Consider the following 23743-nt stretch of genomic DNA (forward strand, 5'->3'; position numbering starts at 1 on the left):
CACTACTACTTTCAAATTGTGTGTTCAGTAGAAAAGGGTCCCCTAATCTAATTCCACACTTGGAGAATTCCTTTGTAATACAAAAAAAGGCCAAATGATTAAAAGAGTTATATAGCACACACCATTACCTATTTTAGTGTCAGTCTTAGTGACATGAAACTGTACTGTTGTTAGGCTTAATATTCATATACTGGCTTATGTACAGTACCTGCACTTGGAAACTTAAATATAAAAAACAGACTTGATAACTAACAAAAATAAACATTGGCCCCAAATCAGGGTGTTTCGTTAGAGGCGGACTTAAGGGGAACAAGAAGCTCTGCCTGCTGGGGGCCCTGCAGGGTGGGGACGGCTGCAGGACTGCTGTCAGCTGCCACACCCAGACGGCCCTGGGTCTCACTAATAGATCAACAGAATAAGAGAGAAAACTGTCAACACTTAGCAGGCACTTTTCAACTCCACACTCTCAGCAAATTGGCTGCCAATGTAAGAAGTGTGGTTACAAGTCTTGTGTTTCATTCAAGTTTGCACAACTGTCCTATAATCAGGTATATGCTCCCCCCGTACCCCCAGGTGGTGTCACTGCATAACACAAGTGCTTTCAGCATCAGTAGCCATCAGCGAACGGAAGAAAGGCCGAAGGCTGGCTCAGAGCCCAGAGGCCTCGATCTGAACTGTTCTGGATATTTGAACATGTACTATAAACCATCTCTCCTAAGAGAAAGTGGAACAATGTCAGTAGAGATGTGGAGAGGCAATGTGGTCCTTTGGGCTCACTTTCCCCTGGTTTCTAAAAAATTCCCTCTGGGTGGAGGGTTACAACCCACTCAAAAGTGAAAGGGGGGAGCCCTGAGCAGTAACTCCAAAAAAAGCCACAACTGATTTTTAAAGAAATGATTTCACTATAAAGGAAAAAGTATAAATTGAAAAATATCATGAGCATCCTGGGAAAGTAGAACTTAAAAAATTTCCCCAGATCTCGCCAAAAGTTAAACCTGAGTCTGAAAAGAACACCTTCACCAACAGTGTCCACAGCGTCTGGGGCGCTGGGCTCGCCCTAGAGTTGCGCTGTCACACGCGGAGGGGCCAGCCACGGGGGCTGTGGGAATGTGGCCGCTGTGAATGAGGGGCGAGCGGTCAGTGCGGTGCCAGGTCCAGCCTCCAGAAGTGCAGAGGCTGGGGGGCGGCGAGACCGTGGGACCCGAGGCAGACCACTGGCTTCTTCTACAAGTCATGGCATGAGAGGGGTCTTCTAAATGAGAGGGGACCTAAGAGCTCTCACCACATGCAGCAAGCGGATGGTGTCTGGATCCCCACTTGAACAAAGCAAGCGGTAAAGGCACTTCGACAACTGGGTGAATTTACGTACATCCTGGTTATTAGGAGGGATTACTGAGGGATTACTGATTCGTGCGATGCTGTCTGCAGGAGTTATGCAAGAAGGTGTCCTTATGTGTTGATACATGCAGAAATTCTGAGGAAAGTGGTCAGCATGTCAGGGACGTACTTTAAAATCCTACAGTGAAATCAGTCAGACAGAAAAAGTCGAGAACCATATGATGTCACTCATGCGGGATATAAAACTGAAGGCAACAAAGGAACAAGACAAGCAAACAAAAAAATAAAAACTCACAGACACAGACAACAGTTTAGTGGTTACCAGAGGGTAAGGGGGGAGGGGGGTAGTAGAAGAGGGTAAAGGGGATCAAATATATGGTGATGGAAGGAGAAATGACTCTGGGTAGTGAACACAGAATGCAACATGTAGATGACGTATTATAGAAACGTACACTTGAAACCTATGTAGTTTTGTTGACCTTTGTCACCCGGAAAATTTGAATGAAAAAAAAACACATCCTACAGCAACAAAGCACAGAGAAGAAACGGTGGAGGGCACCAGTGTGGTCAAGCATTGGAGACACCGTGTGGGGAAGGGTGACGGGTTCGTTTGTTCTACTCCTCTTTCTGCTTTCCGTTTTTGTATATTTGGAAACCTTTCTAAACAAAGAGCCAAACAATCATCTCCCGAAAATAAAGTTTCACTGAAGAAACAAAACCAAACCCTTTTACAGGAAGGCCCGGGAAGAGGTCAGATCTCTGGGACAAGAGTGTGACGGGCGTGTCCCCACCGACCGGCAGCCCTGGTGCACAGGTTCGGTCACCCCAGCCCGGCAGCGGAGGTGGCTCAAAGCCACTACCCAGACACTAGGGTGGGTTCCCTTAAAACACCCAATAAAAAAGCCACAAGGGACAACTTGGTTCATTCAGAGCACCATTAGGCACAGCAGAGGAAGGAGAGAGCGGCCATGACATGACTACTGAGGTCCAGGAAAAGCATTCTACATGTAACATGGTGACTTCTCTTCACCACACACATCCAAGGTTTGCTTTTCGAGTGACACAAGGGAAAAACAAAATGTCCCGAACATGCTACTCGAATGACATCACGCTTACCATCTGTCACATCATCAGCCAAACCCTACCCAGTGCCTTCATCGTGTAGACAGTGGGTCTGAGGGACGCAGGCGGGACAGAAGACAGCTGCACACTCTCCCAGCACCAGCCCCGCCGACCAGGGCGTGGTGAGGCTACGTGTGGGTTTAAGGCAGCTGCCAACATGGGAACCTCCCCAACACACTTAGCCAAACCCCTGCTGGTACCGACTGACCCTCCCAAGAAGCCTAGGGCAGCTCTGAGGGGCCCTGGGCACACACAGCAAAACCATCCCGGCAGGCGGAGGGTGCCACCTGGGAGCATAGGCGGGAGGCTTAAAGTCACCCCGGGACATCTGGGAAGAAAGTTAACCGTCAAACATGGTATTGCTCTACTAGGTCAGACCAGAAGGCATCAACGACAAAAACCCAAAGACGAAGCCCAAGGCGTGGACCTGACGAATGCGTCTGTCCAGGGCTGGTGTGCTGGGCGCTGGGCTGCACGCCAGCGGCCCCCTCGTGTCCGCAGGCCCTATGAGCACCAGCCCCCCTCTGCAGGGGGGTAGGTTGCACGGACTGCCTGTGCGGCCACCTCACCTGGCTGCTCGTGCGGCCTGTGCCACTGCCTCGGCTAGTGACTGTGTGTCTCACGGCACCGGGCCTACAGGAAACATTCCTAAGGACAGCGCAAGCCCTTGCCAGCGCAAGTCCCTCTAGTGAAAAACCTGCTCCAGGAGCCCAAAGGAGACAGCTCTCTGGGCGAGCTCACACTGCGACTCTCAGGTTGACCGGAGTCTGGCTCTGCTTTTCCTGCAACTAGATAGGGATTATAGCCCCAAGTAAGCTAACTGTTCAGTTGCGTTTTAAACCGATGCCCCTCCAAGCCCGCTTTTGAAACACAACACTATTTCTGGGTCTTAAGTCATTAATGAGACGATGCCTTTGGCACTGAGACACCTGGGTAGTCGCAGGGACCCCGCTGCATGCAGCTGAAGACCACACACGGGAGGCTGCAGCCTCCGCGCCGTCCCGAGATCCGGCTCATTCGAGACTGTGCGTGGCAGCCGGACAATCAAACAAACCTCCCCCCACCAAGCCATGGTGGCCGCACGCCTCATCTTAAAAAGCAGCATCAACAGGCAGACTACACACATTCTATTAAACACCAACACGGATGAGACCTGTGTGGCACGCAGAGTGGACGGCGGCAGCTTCTGGTTGGATGGAAGCACATGCCACACAATGAAGCTGCAAAGACCAACCCATCAGCTCCCAGGACGACAGCCAGAGATACTCATCTATTTAAACTGGATGCGTCGTTTCAAACATCGTTCCGAGTGACAGCGTCAATCATGACATTCGGAACACAAAACTCAAGAGGATTAGGAAGAGAAAGGAGACCTAGCGGTGGGCACAGTTGCTCTGACACCTGATGCCGACAATCTGAGCTCACCACACCGAGCAGGTGGAGCCCTCCTGTAAAGGAGCCGGGTTTCCATCTATCTGCTCCCCTGACTCAGATCCTGTATGTTACTCTGCAAGTTGAAAATGACTCTCTCCCCACTTGTCTGTGCAAATGGGCCGCTGAACAAAAGGCTCATGTCTAGGGGGACCTCGGACTCAGAGCCCCAGGAGTCGGTGTCGGAGCCGCTGGAGTCCTCAGCTGCCGTGGGTGGATAGCTGAGCTGCTCTAACTGGTCCACGAGGTCAGAGAACTGGAAGGCCGAGCTGGCCTCGGAGCGCAGCGAGCGGGCAGGGAAGTTGGCCATAGAGCTGGCCTCGGACTGCTCGGCGGAGCTGGGCGTGCGCACAGACGAACCGGGCAGCGGGAGGTTGCTGAGGGAGCTGCTCTCGGACCGGTTGTTCCTGAGGGAGCTGCTCTCGGATGGGCTGAGCAGGCTGTGCATGAGGCTGGCCTGTGCCTTCACCTCAAACAACTCCGATGTGTCTGAGGGGTGCATGTCGCTGCCAAAGCCATGCTCCTCCTCAAATTCAAAGCCGTGCTCCCCGTGCACGGGTGCTGCCTCCGTGGAGTACCTGTCGGGGCTGGACCGGGCTGAGCCTGGGCGGCCACACAAAGGGGCCTGCGGGGCCAAACTGCGGTACGGGAAAGAGAATGCCTCGGAGCCCCCGGCAAAGAAAGAGATGTCTGCCGGATCATCATCTATGAACTCCTCGGACACCTGAAGCTGGGTGTTTGTCAATGTGAAAACAGGGGTCCCCCCACTTCCCGGCCAGCCACACGGTTGCTCCCCTTTGGAGCGGGATGAGCCCACGGTCAAGTCGCCCTCCCCACGGTCATTTCTCCCAGCAGCTCTGCACTCCCTGCCGGCCCCCCCTGCACCTAGGCCTAAGGCGGTGCCAGCGTGGCCCGCAGGACAGCTGGGGCTGCCACTCCTCACAACACGACAAAACCCAACACCTTGACAAGGCCGGAGCGCAGGGTGCCCGGGGGCCGGGGCCTGTGTCGCATCGGGGCCTTCCAGCTCGCCGCTGTTCCTCTCTGCTGCCAGCCTCTTGACGTGGGGAGCCTGGGGCCCCATTACGGAGCTGCTGCTGTCCTTGTAATCGGGCAGGCCAGGAGGGGTCAGAGGGGAGGCAGGGACCGAGCAGAAGGAGGTGTTTGCTGAAGATGGGGACGAAAAAGTCCTCATGCCCTCGGTGAATGAGATGCTCTGGGGATCAAAATCAAGAAAAGAAAAATGGGAACATAATTTCACACATTACCATCAGAAAGTTGCAAAGCTAACTGGGCCCTAAGTAGTACAGCCATACATTTGTATCACAACTTCTACAGAGAACTGATCAGACTTCCTGTTAGAATTGAAGATCTATAATGCCGACAGCCTTCCAAAAAGGACCCAGGACCATCTGCCTATAGTCCCTTATAATTCCAGTTGTCTCTCGTATGGAAGCAAACGTGTGCAGCATAGAAAATTTCCATCACCACAAACCAGACACGTGTAGTCATATCTCCTGGGCATCCATCCCCTGTCAGTCATCGTTTCCCCAAGGGAACGTTTCCCCGAGGGGTAAAAGGCAGTGAGAGAGAAGCGAGCCATGCCTTTGGCTCGCAGATCCTAAAGCAAAGTGCTGACAGGGAGACACGCCGGGCTTTGCGGCCCCTGGCACTCGTCTGTCACAGGGTCACCGCTAGGGACACAGCGTGGCAGCGCAGTCACACCGGCAGTGAGGCCGAGCACCTCTGCCAGTGCCGGTGGCACGGGGGCACGAGGTGTCCTGGAGGCACTGGAGTGGCCCCAGTACCAAAGGGGCAGCGGCCAGAGACCAAGTAGCCACTGTGTTACTCGCTGCCCCATGGGCGCCCTGCACCATGTCTTCACCCACAATCAATCCCACACGCGAGGACTCGCAGTGAGCCCTCTCTACTGGTTATGTCACTTTTCACACGTCACTGAAGCAGTCATGCTTCCAGGAAGCCTGATACCCCGTGTACACACACAACATCAAAATGTATATTTTGGTTAGACCAAAATATAACCAGACAGCAACTTTGTGCGCAGGGAACAGCACAACACAAACGGAGGCAACGGTAGAAGGCTCAGCATCTAACCTCTTAGGAATCAATAACACAGCAGGTCACAGCCCATAACACTAATGCTTTCAAACGTCGTAATATCACTTTTTCTTAACCATTCAACCATAGTCAATATTCTCTTGTGGCTTTTAAAAGATAATATCAGAGAACTAAAAGCTTAGCTATAATTTTTAGACTATCTGCACTATTTTAGACTATTCATAAATTTGAACTTTGTTAAAGAAATAAAAATAAATTATTTTAATTTCAATTGATTTAACAAGGAATTCCTAAATAGGTAACATACCTAAAAGAGTTAAAAAATATTTTTATCTAAAAGATTCAAGGGAAAAAAAAATGTTTGGGACACATGCGCTTTAATACATGAGGTATAACTGTTGCTTTTGGAAATACTTTAATGGAATAAATGACAAATTGTCAACAAAAATTAACATTGTGCAGCAATAAAAAATTATAAATATAAAACTATATAGCTGCATGAGGAAATAGTTATGTTATTCCACAGAAAGAGCAAGGTTCTACCTAAAAATATGCTTACATGTGAAAGTTAATATGGAAATGGGAAGCGACTAAAGGGAAGTAGATCTGAAACACAGCGGGGTCTCTTATCTCCCTCACAGTGGCACAGAAGTGTTGGTACCACATTTTGGGACACTGTGAACAAATGATTTTCTATGAAGTGTTTGTGTGTGCCTGTGTTGTATTTGTTCTAATACAGCTGTAATCATGCCAAACACACAGAGATATAAATTGTGTCCTGGTTTCCACCCTTAAGTAGCAAAAAAGTCCACTTAGGGAAGCCAGCTTAAGTCAATCATTTTGCTAAGTGGCATTTAACACTGTTTCATGTTCTTATGAAAATAATATTCACTCAGTTGTTTTCCTGACAACAAAAAGCAGTGTATGCCCACTGCAGGAAACTCAAATAAATGAAAAGCACAAAGAGAAAAATAAAAACTGCTGACAGTGACCAGAAAAAACAGCGACTGGAATGCTATCACCTGGTCACCGTCAGGTTTACTCCACTAGCCTGTTTGCTCCGTGTACCTATTTGTCTCTTTAAATAAAAACGAGAATCCCTTTCCACAGGCCACTTTGCAACCTGCTATTTTCTCTTAGTGACGTATTCTGCATGTGTCCCTGGTCACACTTTCTTCCCAAACAAGACTCTCCAAGGCTCTCGAGTTGTCCATGAAATGGACACACGCAACTCTGCACTGGTGATTCATCCAGCACAGACGTGGCTGCGCGGGACGTCTGCAGCGACCAGTTATAGACACACGTCTTTGCGCAGAGCATTCCCCTAACTTAGGACTCCTAGGACTAGAACTGCTGAGCAAATGACACAGCGTTAGGGCTCTTGTTACAACACGGAACGACTATTTTCCGCAAAAGTACAGGTGATTGATATTGTGTCTGTTTCAACCAGAAGGACTAACCTGCTTTGGCAAGTCAGCAGTCAGAGTACGGACAGTCATCCGAGTCTTGCTTTGTCTTCTGCAAACAGAGAACAAGCTGTGAGCCACCAAGCCTTCCTCTCCTGATTCCTGTTTTTAAAGCAGCATGTGCGGTGCTCGTAAGATCTCACATAAAAACAAGGTTAAGAGTGGTAACATGCCATGAGGCATCTAACTAGAAATGAGCAGGATAAGAAAACAGTGGTTCAAATAATACACAGATGTCCCAGAAAAGGTAAAGCCATCCCCCCCCACTGAAGAAAAAATTCCACGTGCAAAGAAACAATGTGAACTTTCAGATTTGAAGTTTACCATGTTATGTAAAACATTCTGTGTAAACTAAGCTATACAGACTAGAAAGTAATATCTGTTTCTGTATAAAGATATTACACATCATCTTAAAATAATAAAAGAAACAGAACTCAAGTGTCAAAATACATGTTTATGTATTTGAAATGAATCTTATTCAAATGAAGGTTAAATATACTTAAAATATTAATTTTAAAGGCACACACTTTAAATCACAAACACCACAGAGCTCACCTTTCATATGGGGTTCTTTTCATCCCACCGACTTTGACACAATCTACCAGTTGTTTCTGAGTTCTTCCACTGTGAATACACGTTCAAATTTTAAAGAAAAGAATTAACAGTAATTCACAGCATTAATTTTTCACAAAGGCAAAGGACAGTAAGTCTAGCCCCTCCTCTCTCGTAAGTTTACATACATATTTTAAAATTATGCTCTGTAATAAGCATAACTGCTTTTACAAACAAAGTTTTTATTCAGCCTATCTTCCCCACTATTTTATCTGCTATGCTTTCTCCAGTTTTCCAATAGCTGCCTCTGTACATAATTCTCTGAAAGGTCTGACAACCCTTTTTGGTGATTAGAGACATTTCTGTTGTCAGCTCCACAAGGCACGGGAGCCGTGTGGCATTGCCCCACCTGTATCGGAAGGAGGAGCCCCTGCTGAAGAAGACGGCTTTAGCTTTTGGCTTAGGTTGATCAAAAAGTCTAAAAAAGGTGTGATACTCCACACAAATCTTCCAGAAGTTCTTACATTCATCTCTACTACCCAACAAGAATTCCAGTGTGTCCTGGTAAGGTCCCTAGAAACAAAATACAAAGGTTCAAGTAACTAATTCAAGAATAAAATCTAGGAAGCAGGTCAGACAACAGGCTATTCCAAGGATAAAAATTAGGAAGATGTTTTCTTGGAAAATTGTATATATATAGACTTCTGATTCCATTTATGTTTAAGAGAAGAAAAACACTATGTACACATTCGTTATAAAACTACCAGAAAATTGCAGTCGTGAGCAGTCACACACCTGCTGACACCTAGCTGACTCCAACACCCTTGCACGACGGTACACACACTTGTCTGTTACTATGGAACCGTTTTCCTGTGGGGTTTTGGGATTCCTTGGACGTTTAGGACACGCAGTTTTTCAAGCGCACAAACATCACCATGAAGAAACTACCACATTACCTCTCAGGGTTATTCCTTAGCACGAAGTCCCAGAAATGTTACACTGAACTCAGAAACCAGGCAGAGTTTTAACCTTCTGATATGTATTAGCCAAGTACTTTCCAGAATGACTAGTATACTTTGGCTCCTGTAATTAGTCTTAAAAACCTAAGTGTTTAGGGGTATAAAATATAACTTTGCAAGTGCAGCTACAGACACAGCTCTGAATTTTGAAATGTTAGGCTATTCCAATTAATAGCTGCTTTGGGCAGCGATTCTCTTCTTTCCACATCTTACAGAGTAACTGTCCGAAATAGTTTTTTACTTACAGAGAAAAAAGCAGCCTTTTACTGGCATTTTGTATGTTTTGGCATATCTTGCACTTTCCTTTCATCCCCAGGAGAGACATTTGAATAGCAAACAAAGAAGCCATCCTTTCAGGCCTTCGGCAAAGGCCCTTGCTAATCAGTGCCTTTAGAAGCTTAGGTCAAACCTTTCTTCTGGATTGGTCCCCACTCTTATCTCCTTCCACTCAGTGCCTGAGCCAATGTGGCCTCTTTAGCTTTCATGCTGCCACCCCCCCACCCCCCCCAACCACCGTGGCTCGGCTAATCTACTTTATTTCTTAACTTCCTATGTACATTGGAAATGTGACAATTTGAACATCTCTGAATAGTCTGAAGTACTGGCTTTTCCCCCACTATCAGACTGCATAGACATTTACCTTTTTCCATTTTAACTCATTTCCGTAAATTCATGTGCAAGTATTATTTTACTGACTGATAATCTCAAAAGAAAGAAGTATTTATTTTCTGAAAATCAAGGCTCCTTCAATTAGAGCAGGGGTGTCCAAACTGCGGCCGGCGGGCCAACTGCGGCCCACAATCCATTTTTAATTGGCCTGCAGCAAATTCCAAAAATATATTTAGTTTACTTAAATAAACCAGGTGAGGCAATACGTACTTCACCTCGAGTGAGTGGCCCGGCTGTTTGTGTATTTTACCGCATATGGCCTTTGGTAAAAAATGTTGAAAAAAGTTTGGACACCCCTGAATTAGAGCAAGCAGAGGGTCAATTTCTGAATCAAAGATACATGGGAATATGGGGAACGCCCCTCAGCTCTCCCTGGACAGAAGCTCTCCATTGACTTGTTGTCCGGCTTTGGATCCCAGCTGACACTTTCAGTGCAGCTTCCTTACCTGGAGAACAAAGAGGCTGTAATGAGCCAGTAGTCTCAGTAGCCCCTGGGGGCCTGTCAGACAGGCACATTCTCAAGGCCACCCCAGACTTGCCAAATCTGAACCCCCATGCTGCTACACCCTCACGGGGAGACCTGCTGGGCCGGCTAGGTCCCAACTCGAACTTACCCTTAAATTCCTGTTTGCATTATGCGGAAGCAATGTGTCAAGTAATTACATCACTCAATATCTCAGCAGAGCAAATTCTAATTTAACAAGTGCTCAAAATAATACTTACATGGACCTCTGGGTGGAGTTTGATCAGAAATCTTTTCCTCTTGAAGCTGAGTTTGCGGACCCTGGACCAGTTGAAGGTATTAATTTTGGTGGTGCTCTGAAATTCAAGAGATGGACACTTAGGGACACATTTGTAATCTAGATAGAGGCACACACAATTTCTCATAAACTAGAGAATGTTTAAATTACATCCTTGCCAGACAGCACAGCAACCTGTGTGGTATTTTACAATTATATTTGGAATGACTCTGAATTAAAATGTCACTACTTATACTAATCTATCTGTCTTAGAAACTGAGAACTTGATTTCTTCACTAAGGCTTTATTACAAATTATTGTTAATCAACGTCAGTATTAAACATTTTTGAAGCCCACCACTGCAAGGAGGGTGGTCAGGAAGGGCCAAGGTAGAGGCTGGGCAGGGCTGCTTTCCCAGAGCTAAGTTTCCTGAAAGGAAAGAAGGAAAGCTAGCAGGGGCCTGAGTGCTGACAGAACGAATGATGTGAGTTCCTGACACCCCAAGAGCAAAGGGCTCACGTAGTACATGGCTCTGGGTTTCTAACTACTACTCTCCACTAACAAGACCAGGGCCCTTTGTCTTCTGAGGAGAAGCAGGCAAAGTACAAAAAGAACCCAGAATCTTCTGCTGTGTAAGAAAGTGAACAAATGCTCCAAAAATGAGGGGGACATGTCGTAAGGACACAGGAGCTGGAGGGGACTCCCAGTGGCCAAATGTGGGACAATCGAAAGATCAAACGAAATAATGACAACAAATTACCAAATTACCAAGTATACGATTATAATATAAATCAACGGATCCACAGTGATACAAACAAACGGGGAGAAGACCCTTCTAGGAGCACAAAGAAGGGAATTTACAAAGTCGTCATTTGGCAGCCATCATTTTAATCCAACCAGGAAACAGTGGGATGGAGGTGCCGATATTTATATAGTTTCAAAGTCTCTCTCCACAAAATGTTTATCAGCTGCAAAGAATAAAAAGTAACTTTGTTTGCAGTAGAGAAGCTCCATGTTGATATCACCAGCAGTGGGACAGGGACAGACGGACACCATGGCCATTATCACAGGCCGTACCAGGCATATCAGCACTTCTGTGATGCATCTTCCTGAGGAGCTCAGCCAGGGTCTGATCATAAACAAGTACTGGACAAACCAATGTTATGGTCAGTTCTAGAAAATGACCGGCCTGTAAACTTCCAAAACATCCAGGTCATGAGAACGAAGGAAAGGAGGAAGCAAGTTCCCTGTTGAAGAGACTAGGGAGACATAATGGCTGGGCACACTGTTTGATGTTAGATTGGATCTTTTGCAGTAAACAAGATGGGGTAACTGGTAAAATCTGGACGGGGGTGGGGAGGGTCTCGGGTGAAGGAGCTCTTTGTACTGCACTTTTAACTTTTCTGTAAGCTCAAAATTATTTCAACATGAAAACTTTAAATGTACTGAAATACTTTTCTGGCATTTTCTCTTCTACTCTTGATTCCCTGGTGCAAACTCAAGATGGGGACAGCAGGTAAGGAATGTCTTCCCTTCAGAGGAACTAAAAAAAAAGCAAATTGCAGCCGTAAAAAGAATGAGGCACTGAGACATGGCACAACATGAACAGACTCTGAAAACAAGGAAAGAGCAAAGCACAAAAGGCCACGTACTGTATGGGCCCAGGTGAAACGTCCAGATGAAATCCAGAAAGACAGAAAGCGGACGAGAGGTTGGTCAGGGGCTGCCGATGGCTGCATGTGAGGAGGGGAGGTGATTAAAAAGTTCTGGAATGAAACAGTGGTGATGGTTGCACAATTATGTGAATATACTAAAAAGAACTAAATGTATACTTTAAAATGGTGAATTTTATGGTATGTGAATTATATATCTCAATTTAAAAGATTCCTGATTTAAGAGAGGTCCTCAAAGTCAAGATACACATGTCAGGGTCTGACAGAGAACTGAGCACCCTAGCTCCCCAATATGACCCAAACACTAAAGTACTCTAATTTCTACTCAAAGTAAAATCTTGGAGGATTTTCAATGATGTTCTCAAAAAAACAAAAAAAACAAAAACACACACACACACAACAAAAAACGCAAACAAAACACTCCAAACAAAATAGCAACGAAAGAGTTGCTTCTAGATGTTTGCTTGCCTTTCCAGTTTCTCTTTTGCTCAAAACAAAAAATTACAAAGGTACTTTCAATCTGGAAGTTCATGTCTCAAGTTCTGAATTTTTTTTCTCATGCACTGTCTAACAACTTCCCCTGCTGCTTTTTGGTTCCTGTCTCTAAAATTCCTGGATATTGGACCGCCTCGAACACTCCTGGAATTTTCTTTACTTTTCTCTCCCATCTTTCGTCCTTTATCTTTTATTCTGCTGTGTGGCGACTTCAACTTCACCTTTCAAACATTCTCGCTCTGCCAACACTGCCATTTTGCGCTCACATTTCTACAAGTACTCTTCATCTCCTATGCTCCTACGATCGTGTCCTGCTCTTGTTTCAAGATGCAAGGTTTTCTCTTAGGTCTGTGAGGCTTTTCGGAAAATATAACACAGTTAATACATTATATGCTACAGGTACCAAAATGAGTCCACAGTGAGGTCTCCCTCTCATCCCTTCCCAAAGCGGGCCAGTTACCATCACCTTCCTCGAGGCGACCCGTGCCACCCACTTACTTTGAGTGGAATAAACAATGTGGTGTGTGTGTAATTTTCCTTCTTTTCCTCACAAGCAAACTACATACACAGTTTTGAATCTTTTCTCCATGTAACAATACATCTCAAAGACTGTCTCCCACATGAGGACATAGAGAGCCTCTGCATTCTTTGTACAGTCGTCCATTCCCTAATATGGATGCTCCGTCGTTTATTTAACCAGCCTCTTCATGATTAAGTACCAACACTTTATTATTACAAATGAGGCTGGAATAAAAAGTTACGAGAGAAAAAGTTTCACACGTCTGATAAAGGAGTGTTCCCATTTCTCAGGAGCAACATACTTTCAAATACTCAGTAAAGAGCGTTATGTGTGTGCCTGTGTGCTTGTGCATGCTTGTGTTATGGAGAGGAGAGGGAGTAAAATGCCTGTAACAGCTGAATCTGGGTAAAGGGCACATGAAGGTCTATGTGTCATCCTAATTTTTATCATTCTGTAAGTTTGAAAGTCCTTCAGAGAGGAGGCTCTACAATGTTGGCTGGCAGCTGTGGCTGGCACCTGTGGGGTTTCTGGAAGGCTGGTCAGACTCTCTTGAGCGCAGCCTCCTGCCTCACAGATGGCATTCTGCTAGAGTTCCAGGGCACTGTGGCACCATTCAGACCGCAAGCTTTGCCCTGAACCCCCAGTGGGGGCTCAGTGAGACACCTCATCTCTACCTTCTGAGCTGCACTATGGAGAGGAAGACCCCTGTCCCCTGCCAGGGCCGGGAGGGGCTGCAATCGTTGCTCACACAGACCCAGGGACGAACGTAGGTTTCCATCTCCAGTCCCAGACTGCCCACTGCCAGAGGTGCCGCTCCCCGCTCCTGGGGACACCATGGCCTGCTCCCCAGCTTTCCCACTGCAGGCCATTGCATTTCAGTCTTTTCCACCCATCTACCTATTTCCTGACTTCCAAAATTTTGCTGATATTCTTCATCTTCTGTGGTTTCCTTTTCTAGTCTTGGTTCTTACTGATTTAAACTTGAAAAGAAAAACAATTTGCTGTTGTTCTGGTGGAGGTCTTGAGGGGCTAGAAATAAATTCAATCAGCTTTCTCTAATTTGAAGTCTCTAAGCCCTTGCTTTTACAATTCACTCTAGCCATAAATTATGAAACACATGACAACAGCTGGACTCAGGTGGACAACTGACTGGCGTCTCATGCAATGCAGGAACGATGACACCAGAGTGGGCAGGGCCTCTACCATGGCATGTACTCTTTTCTTGTCATGTTTAGTACAGCACATAACACAATTACCATTCTAAATTCAAAATTAAATTCTTTTCTGACAGGACACTGCAATTTAACGGATAGGCAAAGAAAAAGAAAACAAGTGTGCTTGATTAGGGAGCTTGAAGACCAGCCATTCAGGTGACCACAGGCGAAAAGGAGCCACAGAGGGAAGAGCTGCCAGTGCAGGTTCCCCAGGAGCAGGCCTCAGACCGCTGCATTCAACCAGAGGTACACAATTTACACAGGCCAGTGACTGGAGAGCGCCCGAAGGGTCACAGCTGGAGGTGGACAGTTACCTGGGTGGTAAGCGGGTCGGGGAGCCTGCGCTCCAGGAGTTGTCAGACCCGGCGACACCACAAACCCCAGTTCACACATACTTAACTGCAAACAGAACTCAGTGGCCATTTATGTAACCATCTCCTTATCCAAGCACAAGTAATACAAAATTCCCTGAGGCCACACCGAGCGTTCCCACAGGCAGCACCCTCGGATATTTTCTAGTCTGTTCCATCTCATTCACTTAAATGACGCCCGTGATCCACTGCGAGACCTCACAGGGCAGCAGGCCCAGCCAAGGCATGGAGACTGCTCCAGGAAGGGCCAGAGTCTCGGCTTCAGGTTCTAAGGGGGTGATTGCTGGTTCAACATTAGAAGGGACAGTGGGCCGTGACGAGGGGCCCTGAGGGCGATGGGCTCTGTGATGTGAGAAGGACGAGACAATTTCTCTGCTGGGTGAGAGATCAGATCAGATGACATGTACGGCTCCAAGTCCAAGACCTTACTCATCAGAACAAGAATTTACCAGTGTACGTAAGCACCCCCAGCTGGCTGCAGCGCGCACGGCTGCCGCTCCCTGCCGCCTACCTGGAACACGAGGACACCCATGTGGGAAACCGCCAGGTTAATCTTGGCTCCCTCCCTGTCGGAAGCCTTGTGAAACCTGATGCCGTACATTTCCAACTTTCGGGCAACTTCGAGCACCTGGAAATCGGACTCAGCAGGCGTCTGGCCCCTGTGATAAAAGACAGCATGATCACAGCACTGAAGACAACTCCGTTTCTGAAAGAGCCAAACATATACTGAAGTGTTCAGGAAAACAGGGTTAAAGAAACCAGCAAAAGGGCTTAGCTTGTCCGCAGTGACTTGATCCACTTCAAACACAACAGACCGCAACGCAGACCAGAGACATGTGCCCCCTTCCTTCTGCTCTGTAGTCTATTCCCACGGGGTAGGGCGTTTGCTTTGCATTCACTAGGCGCTCAGGAAAAGTGTGCAAACATGACACGCGGAGGCAAATTTAAACAGAGAAAATAGCACAGGTAACACTAGCAGCTCACTGAACCCATTTCAATCCTTTAAAAAAGTACTTTTATGATGTACAGTCTAACCATCAAGGATACACTTCTATGTGAAGGAAATTATAAAACTGAATAAAAGAATCACCAGCAGAACAACCGGTTTTTACCCACGTCCAGGTCCCCATGTGCCAAGTGTTTCCCAAGTGCACGGTGCACAGTCGTGCCCCCAGCACTTGAACATGGCCTCGTCACGCCCACCAGCCTCCAGGCGGGTGGCTGACATTCGGACGGAGGAGCACCCACGTCCCAGGCCTGAACCCTACTCGTGATGACCCGGTGACAACTCTTTTCCTTCTGACTTCCAAATGCCTGAGCTCTGGACCTATAAGGAATAACACAACTGTATGGGTTACACCATTCCTGTGATCTCCATTCTTTGACTAAAATTTCCATTCTCTGATTTGACATAGATGCCTAACTACCAACTTACATTTTCATAAATCATCAACCGGAAGGGACACCAGTGGGACAGAACTGCTTTCAGGAAGCCCTGATCTGGAGGCCGCACTGTGGGGCTGGGTAAGGGAGTTGGAAGGGCTCTGAGGTGCCTGCTGGAATTGGGAACAGTAAAAGGGCAATTCTGGTGACCAAGAGAGAAAAGAGGACAGCGCAGGGAAAGCCTCAACCTTCTTACGGACAGGACACCTCAGCCACCGTGAGCGATGTGGGAATGTGGACGGTGAGGCCCCTCTAATAGCGTCTCACGGGAAAGAGGGGTGTTCTTGGAAACTGCAGAAAGGTGACCCTTGTTACAAGCGGGGAGAAAGTGGGCCGAATCGTGTGTGTGCTCTGGTGTTGTGTGGAGGGTAGAATTGGTGAACAATGAAATTGGCTATTTAGCTGAAGAGATTTCTAAGGAAAGCATTGAAAGTGCAGCCTGGCCCCTCCTGACTTAGAGTAAAACACGAGAGAAATGACTGAAAGACGGACTTGTTAAGCACAAAGGATGCAGAACTGAAATATCTGGAAAATTCTCAGCCTACCCATATCGCAAAAAAGGAGAACACTAAGGGTGTGGTCCAGCGACTGTGTGGTAAGATCAGTGTGGCCAAGACATCTCCAGGGACTCAGGACAGGAAGAAGGAGCCTGAGGCTGCCCCTCCCATCACAGGCCAGAGTACAGGGATCACATGGGACAGGACTGTCCCTCTAGGTCCCAAAGGACAGGCCGCCTGGAGCTGCAGGGTGACCCCAGCCTGGGAGAGCTGTGGTGGGGGCGGGGCCACGACAGAGAGCTGCTGCAGGGCCTTCTGGAGTGACACTGTCACCCCAGTGGGCCTGGAAAGCAGGGCATCGAGCCCAGGAGGATTATTCTCGCGCCTGAAGGTTTCATGTTATTTGTCCCGTTAGGTTTGGACTTGCTTGGGACCCATCCCCCTTTTCTCCCATTCCTCCCTTTGGATGGGACGTCCATCCCATCGCTATATCTGGAAGCACATGACTCGTCTGGTCTCATAGGTCCGGCTGGAGGGGATACAGCCTCAGGGCGAATGGCCCCTGGGGTCTCACCTGCACCTGATTTAATACTTTAAGACTTGTGGGTTGTCAGGGTGAAATGAATGTAACATGCATGTGAGGAGGACATAAATTGTGGGGGGTGGGGTGGGATGTCATGGATGGAACGTTTGACTCCCAAGTTTCCCTGCTGAGCCTGATCCCCACTGTGCCGGCCTCTGGAGGTGAGTGGCTGGAGCATCATGAATGGGCTTAGCGCCCTTACCAGAGACCTCCTCCCTCCCGCGGGGAGGACACAGTGAGGAGACGGCTGCCCAGGACCCAGGACGCGCTCCCCTACCAGACCCACATCTGCCAGTGCCCTGATCTCGGACTTCTGGTCTCCAAAGTGCTGACGAACAAATGTCGGTTGTTTATAAGCACCCACCCCCTTGGTGATGTCTGTTCTAGCAGCCGGATGGACCGAGACACCAGCTTTTGAATCTTTTTCTGCAAACTCAAAGATCCAAAGGAAATGTGGTAAAAGTCAAGAAACGCCTTCCTCACTGTCCTGCTCAGTGATCGCAGGGTGTTTCCAGTGGGTCAGGAAGAGAAGTCTAAACTATGAAGGCATTCATCCATTTAAATGAAGGCGTGTACTGTCTTGAAGACACCTACACAAAGAATGATGAAAAGAAATGACACATGTACAATAAATTTCTGATGACTGTGGAAGACAAAGTTAGCACATCAGGACCACGCGAGCCGGAGACAGCCAGCCAGGCCGGGGACGCTGTGGCTCGCTCGGACAGAGTCCAGTTTGGTTCCTGTGGAAAGCTCATCACTGACTTCTCTCACCGCTTCCTCGAGTTTTCACAGCAGCCACACATGAACAAACACAAGGACACACATGCACACACACACACACGCATATGAACGCACATGCATACTGCACAGGCACAACCAGGCACAGACACACGCATGAACACACGTGTGCATATAAACACACACATGCACAGACCGCCAGCCTTCCCTGAGGTCTAGCTCTTTGTTCCCTCCACAGGCAGGCTTTTCAGTGTCACCACTCCCTGTCACCATTTCCCCACCTCACTCTCACTGTTCTGGCGCCTGCGTCCACCCTGAATCTGCCTGAAGCCACCGAGGCCTAAGGCTCAGTCATGTGGCTGAGCCTGGACATGCTGTCTAGTGGTGGCCGCTGCCTGACGCCTCCCCTGCAGTCCGTGGCGCCACGCTCCTTTCTCTGGCTGCTCATTCCCTTGACCCCTGGCCTCTGCGGTGGCCCCTGCTCCACACATCCTCCCAGGCTGGTCCTCTGGGTCTGCCCTGGGCCCCGCTCTCTCCCATCTTCCTCCTGAGGGGAGCTTACCCTCTGTGCAACATGACCTCCCATCTCCCAGATCCATTTATCCACTGGGCACTGTTGCCTGGTGTGTGTGTGGGGAAATGTCACAGTGCAGCACCCACTACCCTTCCTCCACGTGTCCGGCCCTGCCTCTGTGTGTCTCGGCAGGAAGGAACCCTGTTCCCAAGTCCAGGGACAGATCCTGAACAAGTGACTGTCTCCTTTGGGCTGGCACTGGGACAGGGTTCTTGCCCGGCTGGTCCTCAGGGTCTGGCTGTGACACTTGGAGCTTCCCAGCCAGAATAAAGGCAACACTTGAGAGAAGCCAAGCCAAGGGCATCCTGGAAATGGAGCCAGAGCTCTAATGAGCCCCGGTCCCGCGGCTTCCGTAAGGGTGGCTCAGGGGTGCTGAACCGTGACACTGAGAGGTGCCCCAAACTGTCATACCCAAAACGGAGCTCAGGCGTTGGCTCAGTTTCACCATATGAAGAGGCAGTGACAACAGCACGTCACACACGGCATTGCAGGATGACGTGCAGCCTGGCGCAGAGCCTGACTCGCCATGGGCACTTTTACTTGCTCTACCATGAAACCAGAGCTGCGGGTGCCGTGCTGGGCCCTCCTTCCCACCAGTCAGTCCCGCCAGCACCTTCGGCTGCTGCCCGTGACCAGAATGTCCCCCTCGGCACCCTCTCGACCCTTCTCTCCTCACTGTTCCTCCCCACTGCCTGCCATTCTAGCTCATGTGTCACAAGTTACAGTGATACATTGTGTATGCAGTGCCCGCCCCGGTGCCAGGCACCCCGAGGTTCTGGTGGGTGGCAGTGCGCTGGAGGAGCGCATGCAGCCCTAGCGGGCAGAGTGTCCCTGACTGTGAATCCTGCTCTGTGCCGCCCCCGCCACCCAGTGCAGTGACTGACACACAGGAGGCACCCAGCCCGCTGCGGAAGGTGCTGGCTTCCAGCAGAGCTCACCTCCACGATGTCACCGGGCACAATAACCTGGCACCTCACTGGCTCCTTCACAAGGGCCAGGCCAGCTCATCCGGAGTCCCCGCCAGGGAGGGCTCGCTCCCCTTGGTGAGTTCCAGGTCACAGTCCCAGCCCTGGCTCCGCTTTCTCACGGCCCTGCCCCCATCTCTCTTCAGCCCCTCCCCACTCCCTCCAGCACTGTCCCTCACTTCAGTCCAGAAAAACCCGACTGCCAAGTCTCAGGCAACCGAAGATGCGTGCTCAGCTCTCCGAGGGCCACCTCTGTCATTCGCAGCCAATTCTGACTGACTCACTGACTCACGTGTGCTTCCGATGGAATTCTAGTATCTTCTCCAAAGAGCGCTCCTGATGGGGCAAGTATGTGTGAACTCGGAGGTGCTCGCGATCCTGGGCTTCATCATAATCTCCGATTTCCGCTGAGATGAGATAATAAGTAATTTTAATTTTTAAATAAAGCAAAATACAAGTGTTTGTACATGCAAATACACAAATTACAAGTAGAAAAAATTATCCTAAGTCTGTACTAAATTATATATCCTTAAATAGAGTTTATATTTGATTTTTCCAAATATTTTACCTTATTAAAGGCAAATAAACAGCAGCTAAGGAGAATGTTTTGGGTTTTGAAGAACAAACACGCAGCTGAGGGACTCTGGAGGCAAACTGCCACGTGACTGAGTGTCTGGGTTTTAAACCACACTATCCACAAGTTGTGCCGAGACCATCATGACCAGGATAAATGTATTTTAAATAGTTTCTCCTTCAGGGCCTCTCAAATTCTTAAGGAACAATGTCTCTAATTTCATGTATTTTCAGGCTATACATGTTTTAAAAATAGTAGTTGAAGCCCCATAATATTAAGCAATATACTTTTTTTTTTGTTTCAAGACAATTTCAAATTCACAGAAAGGTTGCATGTATAGCACCCCACTTTAGTATGAGTTTTCCACCAACCAGGACATCCTCACTCCTAAGTACAGCACAACCGCTCAGATCAGGACGGCACGGTGATCTGCAGTGACACCCGAGCCTCAGACCCTATCTATGTTTTACTGATTGCTTGTCTTTTATGGCAAAAAGGCCCAGTTTATAATCATATGTTGCACTTGGCTGTCATGTCTCTAGCATCCTTCAATCTAGGCAGCACCCTTCAAAGGTGAAAATCAGAGTCGGGCAAATTGTTATAACTAAGCTGTACACAGAGCCCTCAAGCAAGTGTCACCGAAAAGCCACCTGCCTACCTGAGAAGACTTCAGGCCAAATAAAAAATAACTACCGCATTTTGCCGTGTATAATGTGTTCCCATGTATAATGTGCACACATATTTTTGGCCCAAACTTTGTTTTAATTCCTCCCCCCTTTTTCTGCCTCCCCGCCCCCACACTCTGGTTCAAGCCGTTGTTTCTCAGTCTAGTTGTGTAGGACACAGCTCCCTGGCCCGTGCTGGTGTTATGAACCTTGTGTTCCCCCAGCAGTCAGTCGTCGGTCAGCCACTCACAGAATCTCACTGCCGCTCACGCTGGCCACCGGCCACTCCTGGCAGCACACGGTCGCCCACAGCAGCACACAGCAGTCCAGCTCTAGGGAGAGCCGTTGTTCACAATCTTAGCTGTAGGGGGCGTAGCTCACTGGCCCCTGTGGGAATCGAACCTGTGACCTCGGCGTTAGGAGCTCTCCAACCACCTGAGCCACCGGGCCAGCCCTCGTTTTAATTTTTTAATTCAAATTTTTATTTGTTTATATTTAGGTACTTGTTTTTTGTATTAGATAGCAATTTTAGCATTTATTTATTTATGATTATACTGTTAACTTATAAGCATAAATAAAATAATTAAAAACATTTATATAGATACAGAATTATACTTCCCATGTATATGTGCATCCTTACTTTTCCCCCACAAATTTGGGCAAAAAAGTGTCCATTATACACGGCAAAACATGGTAAGTCACTTTGAAAACTTATCTCAATGAGGGTCAACAAGCCCCATAACGTATGATGGCAAACCACTGATAAAATTTGCTATCTGAAAGCATGTCAGGGGAAGAACCCAGTAAATTGCAAACTAACCTATATACTTATTAATTCCTAAACTTTCTGAAACTTCCTGCATTCCAAGTTCAGAAACATTCATTCGTGGCAGGAACGGGGCCTCGCCTATGGGCCGGCAGCAGTGTGGATGTCTCCTTCCATCGCGCCAGCTGGCCAAGCACACACCTCTTGTCAGAACCTCTCCTTACATTTCTCCTCGTTTATCTTTGAAGCAACTATGGTTCTTCACAGACTTCAGAACCATCTCGTGCTCTGTGTGACATACTAAGAAATGTTCACTTTTCCCTCAGGGGTTAACGCCTAACTTGTCACCAGAGGGGCTGTGATGGTCACCCCAAAAAGGCCTCTTTCTGGGGTGCTGAGAGTCCAAGTCTGGCTCATACTCTGAAGAGGTTTGCAGTAAAACGCACGAAGGAGCAAATGTGAGAGGACCCGAAAGAATGCACGAGGCCCACGCCTGGGTCTCATGCCTGTTTCCTAGTGCAGACTGTTTGCCTCCAGGAGTCCCACTTGTAGCAGTTAGTCTTCAGCTTAGCAAAACATGTGCAACCTGCCACGCCCGCCCACACACCCATCACACACGCCTCGCTCAGGCCCGGAGACACTACTAACACTGCAGAAGGTGGGAAGTGAGGAGGGCCGCCGTGGTGTCTGTGCAGCTCAGACGCTCTTCCAGGAGGTCTCTCTTAAGTTGCAGGGCAAACAAGTACCTAGAAGGGAGTGTAAAACGTCAGAGAGCAACTCCAAAGGTTCTAGAACACACTCCCCTTGCCTCCGTTGCAGGACAGCACACAGCCCCAGGCAGCAGCAGCAACTGGTGACATCAGAGCAGACAGTGAGCAAAGGCCAAGTGACAAGTAGCCCTTCACGAGAGCTGAGGGACACAGTGCTGGACACAGGAGCGCTGGACGTGAACGCACATGTGCCTTCCTGGCACACACACCCCACAGCACTACACACCTTGGGGGAATTCACAAATGCATGTTACTGCTATTACACACACAAGTACACTCATGATTTTGTGCGAAAGAGCAGAAACATCCAATTAAGACACAGCTTAGAATGTGGCTAGGAAATTTTTAAGCAGACTGATACCATCTGGTCTTGGCTAGCATCTGAGGAACAGGCACTCCTGAATACCACCAGTCGGGGTGTAAGTAGAGAAGGCACTTTGAAAATATTTATATATTCATTTATTCCATCAACAAATAACTACTAAGCACATATTATGTTCTAGGCACTGTTCTTGGATCTGGAAACACGATGGTGAACAAGATTCTCTCTCCCCTTTTTGGAATTTATACTCTAGTGCAAACTGTTCAACTTTACTGTATTCTCTTAAAATTTAAATGTGCAAACCCTGTAACTCAGCAATTCCACTTCTATGGACTTTTCCTCCAGAGGAGTTTCCAGAGTTCACAAAGATACGTAGACAAGGGTGTTTATCTGCAGCGTCAGAAGAGGAAAACTGGAAATAACCCACACATGCACCAACATGAGGCTAGGTACAGCCACATGTACACTAATAGGGAAAGACGCCATGGTCTGCTAGGGGCACGTGGGTAAAAACCAACTGAGCTGTAGTTCCGTGTGCACAGTCTGACACTGCTCGGGACACAACAGTCTCTTTAAAGCCCTAGGTCGACTTGTGCTCTGCTGTGACTTCACCTGGAAAACACACTCCCGTTAGCTTCTGGGAGAGTGAGCGGCAGGCAGTGAAGGGAATGTTCTGCACTCTCCACAGCTTTATGTTAACATTTTTCTTTTCTTACCACAAACATGTATTTTTTAATAAAAAAAAAAAAATGACCTTCTGCACAAACATGGCTTGGACTTAGGGCCCAGAATTTAGGTAACACTTCGAGTTACTCATCATTTTCCAGGTACATATATTTATAAGTTATTCCCTCAAAAGGGATTTTTTGGTGAATGTCAGGTATTTAATATGCGAGTAAGTTCTGTGTTCACTCTACAAACACTTTGGCCACCTTGGGGGTCATTTCCTCACCTGTCAAATAAGGAGCTGAACGACTGTAATCTCAACCTTTCCTCCCAGCTGACAGTTTATGGTTTTGTGGTGGTAAATGACCTGCAAAACCCCTGAAAAGAGAGGCCCCTAGGACACCCAAGCTGCAGGCCTGAGTCCACGTTTCGTGAGGAAGGCCTGACAGTTAGCCTGTTACTCCCATACCATCACGTTCCACTTCATT

The 23743-nt window shown here is 48.0% G+C and overlaps 1 protein-coding gene across 1 annotated transcript in view; it reads right to left on the minus strand.

The window, feature by feature from the left end:
- Nucleotides 1–23743, minus strand: part of FARP2 (FERM, ARH/RhoGEF and pleckstrin domain protein 2) — a 100989-nt gene that overhangs the window by 29619 nt on the left and 47627 nt on the right. Inside the window, exons 6-13 of the mRNA XM_033113003.1 lie at nucleotides 22146–22243; nucleotides 19785–19899; nucleotides 15201–15348; nucleotides 10400–10495; nucleotides 8398–8561; nucleotides 7992–8060; nucleotides 7431–7488; nucleotides 4855–5107 (exon numbers count right to left, since the gene is read on the minus strand). Of these exons, the coding sequence (XP_032968894.1) occupies nucleotides 4855–5107; nucleotides 7431–7488; nucleotides 7992–8060; nucleotides 8398–8561; nucleotides 10400–10495; nucleotides 15201–15348; nucleotides 19785–19899; nucleotides 22146–22243 (1001 nt within the window). The remainder of the gene's footprint in view (nucleotides 1–4854; nucleotides 5108–7430; nucleotides 7489–7991; nucleotides 8061–8397; nucleotides 8562–10399; nucleotides 10496–15200; nucleotides 15349–19784; nucleotides 19900–22145; nucleotides 22244–23743) is intronic.

This window comes from Rhinolophus ferrumequinum, chromosome 8 (assembly GCF_004115265.2).
Source record: "Rhinolophus ferrumequinum isolate MPI-CBG mRhiFer1 chromosome 8, mRhiFer1_v1.p, whole genome shotgun sequence".
NCBI classification, from domain to species: Eukaryota; Metazoa; Chordata; class Mammalia; order Chiroptera; family Rhinolophidae; genus Rhinolophus; species Rhinolophus ferrumequinum.